Source organism: Nematolebias whitei, chromosome 6 (genome assembly GCF_014905685.2).
Source record: "Nematolebias whitei isolate Nwh7 chromosome 6, NemWhi1, whole genome shotgun sequence".
Classification (NCBI taxonomy): Eukaryota; Metazoa; Chordata; class Actinopteri; order Cyprinodontiformes; family Rivulidae; genus Nematolebias; species Nematolebias whitei.
In genome coordinates, this window is record NC_056503.1 from 30626444 (window position 1) to 30634711 (window position 8268).

At 42.0% G+C, this 8268-nt stretch overlaps 1 protein-coding gene across 1 annotated transcript in view; it reads right to left on the reverse strand.

The window, feature by feature from the left end:
* npas1 (neuronal PAS domain protein 1) overlaps window positions 1-8268 on the reverse strand; it is a 59320-nt gene that overhangs the window by 25445 nt on the left and 25607 nt on the right. Inside the window, exon 5 of the mRNA XM_037678179.1 lies at window positions 3546-3576. Coding sequence (XP_037534107.1) covers window positions 3546-3576 — 31 coding nt within the window. The remainder of the gene's footprint in view (window positions 1-3545; window positions 3577-8268) is intronic.

Here is an 8268-nt window from a genome sequence, read left to right on the forward strand (position 1 = left end):
TATTTCTTTGTCGCAACATTGCTTCTGGCAGTACGGTGGCACAACTGGTAGAGCTGCTGCCTCTCAGCGAGCAGGTCCCTGGTTCAAATCCCGGGGGCCTTTCTGGGTGGTGTTTGCATGTTCTCTCCGTGCATGCGTGGGTTTTCTCCAGGTACTCCGGTTTCCTCCCACAGACCCAAAAAAAACATGTATGTTAGGCTGATTGGTAACTCTAAATTGTCCCTAGGTGTGAGTGAGAGAGTGAATGGTTGTTTGTCTCTAAGTGTCCCTGTGATGGACTGGAGACCTGTCCAGGGTGTCCCCCGCCCCTCGCACAGTGATTGCTGGACATGGGCACTGGCGATCCCCGTGACCCAAAATGGAAGAAACGGGTAAAAGATGGATGGATTCTGGGTTTTGGTTCTGTTTATTGCATTTATGATTCAATGCAATAAAATAACCAAATTTAAAAGGTATCAGATCATAGTAAACTTTGGTTTATTTACATTATGACTTTAATTGCTGAATGTCTGACCCCTGAGCTGCTGGCTTTCAGAAACTGTGGCCCCTGAACAGTTTTGTTGAACAGCCCTGATATATATGTTAAACTTTATGTGTCAAACTCAAGGACCGGGGGCCAAATGAGGCCCTCGTTGACATCTGGCCCCCAAGATGATATGTGAAACATAAAATACTTCTATCTTGAATTTTTTTCAGTAATCTTTGATTATGATGTTGAAAGCACAACAGAGAACATCAAGTGAGACCAATCAGACTCTTATTGAGGAAACTGTGACCAAGAAAAGATGTTGGGTATCTGATTTAAGTTAATGCAGTTTCTGAAATTGGCCTAACAAGGTTTTAATTTTGGCCCTCTTTTGTAAGTGAGTTTGACACCCCTGTGCTAAATGAACGCTAAATTATACACTAAAAGATGCTAAACACTAATAATGTAAAATAATACGGTGTGTTAAACTGCATCCTGAACATGAGACCCATTGCTGTTTTTTAAGCCGATTCCTGCTGAGGGTTGATGTTTTATTATATTTTTCACACATGAATACATGCTTGACAGATCAGAGGACAGATGTTTTTAAATTATTTTTATTTTTTTTTACAAGATATAGATGTCAATAAATTGCACCAATGTACAATGTAAAATGTGGAAGAAAAGAAGCTCTAAATTTGTGTTGTGTCTTGCAGCTATGCCATCACAGTCTGGTACTTTAATGCCAAAGAGCGGTTAGAGGCTAAAGAGAAGTACCGACTGGGTAAGCCATTTGTATGATCAGTTGAACCTTGTCTGATCCGATGGGAGTTCATTTTGCCCGTCACTAACAGTCTCTTATCTCTTCTTTGCACAGCCGCGGGACAAAAAGGCGTACAAGTGCCTGTCACGCAAAACAGCAGGTCGTAAAACTGCTCAAGTGACCGGAGAGCACTCTCAGAGTATTACGTGCCTTCCTGAACTGCTAACGATTGCAAAGGGAGACACGGTGAGACTGTCAGCTGTCGCCGCAGCTCCACGCCGCTTCCTGCTGAGTGTCAGCCGCTCGGCTCGCGTCGCCAGCTCTCATGTAACGACTCGGGATACCGATCAGAGACGTGGCTGGACTTACAGAGCGCGGCGGCACTGGATTGTACGGCAGAGGTGAGCTCAGATACAGAGACGTGGCAGAACTACGAAGACGTCCCCACTGAGTCACCTGAGAAGACAGCGACCTCAAAACTGACTTACTATAGTTTTTGTTTTTTGTTTTGCCTGATCAGTTATCAGCATTGTTGTGACGTATTGACATATTAACGTTTTACTTTGCTCCGGCGTCATTTACAATGAGAACATAAGAAGCAGCAATGGTGCGGGGAGGGGGCAGACAGATATCAGAGCTCCGAGTCCCTTATTCACATCTGTATGTGATGTGGCTCTCCCGTGTCTAACGGTGTGGGCGTGTGTCTGCGTGTGCGCTGAAGGTTGCAAAAAGAAGTTGGCTTAAGTGGAAAAGTTATGGACAACAAACATCTTACCTGTTACCTCAGACAACCTCAGTTTAGAGAAAATAAGAGCCTACAGATCGATGAGCTATCGTCTAGTCTGAGTGAGGTCAGGACTGCCATCTTAAAATGACTCATAAGTTTCACATGAACGCTGTTTTGTAAGCTTTACATTGCCTTTATGCGTTAGACATGTATTTACAAGTATTTCTATGGTTATTAGCAAGCACAAAACACAGCAGCAGCTAGCTGTAACGCTTCCTCTGCAACTTGTGGCACTTCCTGCAGGAATATTATAATGCTGCTGCTGAAAAACCGCGTTGTTCGGCAGTGTAAATGTTTATAAAATGGTGTTTTTTCAAAGAGCTATCTACGGCAGGTAGGATACTAATTGTTCATAGGCTTTCCACTGAATTTCACTGGTTTCGTGAAATGAGCACACCACGTAGAGTCCGCTCATATTTCTGGACTTTATCAGAATACAAACACTCCAAAGTTTCAACGTTGTTGCACAAAAACAAAACAAAAAAAAAACACTTCAGGAAAATATGAAGTATGATTTTTTTATTTTTTTATTGTGTGCATCAGGGTGCATGTGATGCTGACTGTGAGACTGGGTGTTTTTACTTTTGTATGCAGGTCTGATCGAGATGAAAAAAACTGTTTATAAGTGAGCAGTGTGGACGCTGTTGAACAAACCTGCCCAAGAAAGACTCGCGCAGAAATAAAAACGCAGCAAAAGTCTCGTTTTTCCCAACAGAACTTCAAACACTGATCATCTCAGTCGGCGTATGACCATAAAGCACAGATTTAAAGACACACCGTGTGAACTGCTGAGTGTGTGTTTTTTATTTTGTATCTTTTGCCTGCTCACCTGTGCGATGAAGCACAGGCGCCTTCTCAGTGTTAGATCTGGAGCGATTTAAAACAATTTATTTCAAAGAAAAGCACTTTATTCTTGTTTAAGACGCCACGACAGAAAGATGTCTTTAAAGCTGTGGAGGAAATGCTCTTCTATCTCTACAACTGAAACGGCAAGAACAAATTCAAACGCTTCTTTTTTATGTATTTAATTGAAAGAACAGTGCATGAAAACTGTAATTCATTGAAAACAACCTGAACGTCTTAATTTGGCTTATTTTTATTTTTATGTTTGAGTAACATTAAAATGAGTTATAATCTAAATTTGGATGCACGGTAACAGCCGCTGAGTCCATCAGAGGTTATTATAATCACTGAAATTGGCCTTTTTCTGGTAAACAAAAGGAAAACGTTTTGACTTTTCAAAGCGAATGCACTCGGACTTGGCCGTCCCAACGCCAGTGGAGCTCAGAGAGGAAGCGAGTTATTTATAAAGCTGCGGTGAGCGACGTGTGATGCAGTCCAGGACTCGAAACACGTTGAACACATCAAGACTGCTGTACCACTGACTTTCCACCTGGCTTCAAAACCAACGCTGAATAAAGATCATTGGATCCTCCAGCTCGTGTTTGTCTTTTCTCTGTGTTGGAACTTTTCTCGTGAATTTGTAGAAATCTGTGTATTTTTCAGAGCTTTTATCCTGGCGGGAGCACCTGACTGAGTGCTGTATATGTGGATACGGATAAAGCTATCTGTCCTCATGACTCGTGGCGGGATGGAAATAACAGCTTTCCATGAGCAGATTCCAACAGTTGGAAGTGATGTCATCAACATGGCTGCACCTGGCTCACATTAGATTTGCATTCAGGCCTAAAAAATCCAACCGACCCCAACCCATAGCCATTTTGTCTGATCCCGTCCCGACCAATTGTCTATAATTAGAGGTCCGAACACGACCAAATAAAACCTCAACTTTCTTTAAATTAAGCTTTTACTGCTTTTGTAAGCAAATCAGTTTGACGTGATATTTTAAAAATATATTTCAAAGAAAGGAAGATAGAAGATTGCTTGTTTCACCAAATGAATATTAACATACAAAACAAATAGCCTAAAAATAAACCTCTAAAGATAGACAAAGTTTGTTTTCTCAGTCATCCAGGTATATAACAACAAAAAAGGTTGAATCATGTCATCTGGACTTCGGGGTTTTTTTTTGTTAAAAAGAAACGTTTCACCCCTCATCCAAGAGGCTTCGTCAGTCTGAGGCCTAGCCATCTGGTATTACCCAGAAGCCACCCTGACTCTTGTGTTTCAAGCCTGCCTCAGATACCCCTGAAGTCTGGCCTTTTCACTAATGGTTTCAAAAACACAAAGTTTGTTTTCTCAGTCATCCAGGTATATAACAACAAAAAAGGTTGAATCATGTCATAATCATGAGGGGCGAAACGTTTCTTTTTAACAAAAAAACGAAGTCCAGATGACATGATTCAACCTTTTTTGTTGTTCTCTAAAGATAGGTTATTATACAGAAGAACAAAAATATTTTTAGAGCAAAATTATTTGGAAAAATACAGAACAAGGCTATTTTAATTGAAGGCTCTGCTCGCTTCAGCTTTTGTAGCTTCAGATGCAACTTCCTTCACCGCAATTGAAAGCAGGTGCGGAGAGGCGCGCGGCCGGTGATCCGGTTGTCCATCGGAAGCTTAACACAACATTTTTTTACTTCTTTCAATCAGCCGGTCGGACTTGAACATGCACTGGACCTGACACACATCAGCAGGTTTCACTGTGCTGGTTTTATAGAGTGAGTTCTCCTGTTTTTAGCTTTTGATTAATACATTCCAGCTCCATTATGTCACTTGTTGTGGGTCAATTGCAAATCCTCAGATGTGTGATAAGAGCAAAAGGTGGGCGGGGCCACTTGCGCAATTAAAACCGCATCAAAAGCCCGAGCCCAACATGGCCTGCCCATCAAGCACATAACTTTGGCACGACCCAGCCCGAATTTTGGGTCGGGTACAGGCTCAGGCCAAAAATCGCATCTCTAGCTCACATACAGGCTGTAAACGTTTCCAAACACGCTCAGATGCTTTGTACTTTTTTTAAATTGTGTGTTCAGGAGAATTTGACCTACAGTCTCAAAAAGCACGTTTTAAATCTTTTCTTTGTTCTTTATAAATCGACTGTTCGTCCGATTGAAAAGTGGAGGAGGCATTTTCAGTATCGACAGGAAGAAGTCGTAACAGAAATACAAACAAGTCAAATCATACAGAAATATTAGTTAATTTTCCAAGATACAATAAATACAATTAAGAATAGATGTCAAATTTAACGCATAAGTAACCTGTTGCCACCAATCTGTTTTTGTTAGCAAAATATCTTAAACCAGTGGATAGATTTTATTAAACTCTGTAAAAAAAAAAAAATCACGAGTCATTTAGTCAACCCAGTTCAAGATGGCCTCTACAACTAATCAACATAATCAAAATGGGTTAACTCAGCCATTTTTTTTTACAGATATGGAGATAAAATTAGGTATCGTCATTTTTAATTTTTACCGTCCTCTATCAGCTGTTTTTGTCTCGTCATGGAGCATCCGTCCGTTTGTGTTGTGAGCTGATAACTTCAAAAATAAGACTTCCATTTTGGTGTACGGCTGCGTTAAAAAGGTCCTGATGGAAAATTGGGTTGCCACGTCTAAATCCAAGATGGCCACTGCTGTATATGTTTAATTCATCCACCCTGATCATTTGAGGAAACGTTGCTTTCTAGTTTTTATTTTGCTTAAAAGTATAATTTCCTCAAATGACTGAGGTGGCCAAACAATAATCTATGGTTGCTCTCTGTTCCCCATGCAATAATGTAACATGCAGGAATGTTCTGCATAAATGTGCACATTTCAGTAGAAAAAAACAGAACTGAGTTGCACAGATATCACATATTACTAGATTACAAAAAATTTAAATGAAGTGTTCCAAGTCACTTTACTAATAGACACCGGTAATAAAGGCCTGCATTTAATCAACTGAAGGCCTTTATTACAAAACATGGTCACAAATACACATCCAACAAAGTGACTTAATGCTTATTTTTACTAATAACAAGTAATAATATTTATTAGGATCCCAGTTTGTGATTTAATATTTCAAAGTAGGAAACTTAGCCATTTCCTGTAAATACACAGTCAGGACTCACATATGCTAGCATGGTTCAAACTTTAGCAGATAAAAAAATACATTTTTTTTGTCCTAAATTACAAAACACCAAAGATTTATTACATATGTTTAATTTATAGTTTAACAAGGAATAGTCTTTACATGTGGTACTTTTAAAACACTTAATGAGTTGTGTTGATTTAAAGCTTCAGGTATGTTTCGTGGCTCTGGATAAGTTTGATTTTAAGTGAGAAAAGGAGTCGTGGTTATGAGACACAAAGCGAAACAACAGGAGCTAGACGTATCATGAAAGCACATAATGTTCCACTGCACGTGAAGTGAAAACTTAGAGGTTTTATAGACGGGCTGATGAACAAAGTGGAGACACCTGGTCACAATGACAGGCGGTATCAGGTGAGAGTGGGCGGGGCCAGAGGAGAAACTGACTGAGGAGAAAAAGACTGGTGGCACAGAGGAAAACACTGAAACCATAAGAAGAAGAAACTAGACAAATTACAGTTGCTGCCAAACTGCAGTGTGAATGTTTGTTGCAGAAGAACTTGATGAGAAACAACTGACAGTGGCGGTTCCTTATATGGGCGACATGGGCGGCCTCCAGCAGGGGGCGGCAAAACACCTCCACACCTCCCGCTCCCCCCCCCCCCCACCGTGCCCACGATCTCTGAAGATAAAAACTTTCTGAACACCTACCAAACGTTGAGCATGCATCAGGATACCAAACGTTGTTAAAAGCTGTCCAAATTCTAACAACCACCCATAGCTGTGTATATGGAGGTTCTTGGGCTGGCAGCTGTCAGTCAGGTCTGGGCTGGCAACCCTGGGTTGGTGACGGTGTTAATCTAATCCGCTTAAATGCAAATTATGGAAGATGGAAAGGAAAAGGTCAGTTTAGGAAAAAGAGAAAAGAAGAAGAGGAGAAACGAGCAAAACATAAAGGTAAGAAGAGCTGTGTGTTACTGTCATTTCTTGTTGTGTGTAGGCTGTAGCTTGCTAATGCTAACTGGTTAGCTGCTTAGGACGACATATTTTGTTAACGGCGGAAAATATGACCGTCTTGAAGATTGACATTCTTCTTAAACTAAACAAACAACATGGAAAAGTAATAATGGACCACTATAATTTCTAAAGGCAATGATTTTGTGATGTACTTTGGATGACTGGAACTCGAAGCCTGACGGTCCATTGGAGGCGCTAATGTTTCAGCGCGGCCTACAATACTTCTATGAATTTCATAAATTGGAAATGTATGTAGGCTTAAAAAAAAAAAGGCTTGGTTGTTTTTGTCATTTGCTATGTCGGTTTAATAGTCCCTTAATCACATTAGTTGAGAAAAACTATGTTGGCCTGCCATAATTACTCTATTGCATAAGGCTGCAACAAAGGTTTTATATCCTATTAAATAACCACCATGAGGGATATAATCATGACTGTTTGATGATGACACAATTGATGGTGTATGTTTTTATGTTTGACATTCAGAATACCAAACATAAAAAAATATGTAATTTTATATATCTGATGCAAATTCAGGGGCACTTCTGAAATATTTTGGAGCACCCACTGCCACAGGCCAGGATGAAGAGCCATCCACTTCTTCAACTGAACAGCTGCCTCCAGCATCATTCCTGCCTCCAGCATCATTCCTGCCTCCAGCATCATTCCTGCCTCCAGCATCAGCCCTGTTTCTAGTGAACCCGGTGAACCAGCGCCAACAATGTTGTCAGCAGTAAACACGCTGAGTGTTTGGACCTGGCGGGCCGGCACCGCTCACCTGTCAGGCTGTCGTAGCACTCGATCTCGGTGCTCTCCACGGCTCTCCGCTGCTCCTCGGTCAGCTTGGCGGCGGCTTGGCTCAGCAGGTTGACCTCGGAGCCCGTCGTCCCGTCCACCACATGCACCCCCTTGAGCTGCAGCAGCGCCCGGTGGTACTTGCCTATCGCCTCCCGGAATTTCTTCTCCTTGTAGCAGCGATGACCCTCCACCTTAAAGTCGATGGCTTTCTGGATCTTCAGCTCCATCTCCGTTTCAGCTGAGCCGGCCCGATACCCGCCGTCTCCCCCGGCGGCCGCCGCCAGGCTACGACCGCCGGTTTCCGGGTAGCTTTTCAGGCTCTTTATAGGATGTTATTTAGCCTCCATGTCTCTCAGTGGACGCAGTTGGAGCGGGCCATCGTGCTCGGACACGTAGGTGTGTTTTGTCGGGAGGACCGGAGCAGCGTGCTGTGCATAAATGGCACGCGGAGACGGCGGCAGGCGGGAAC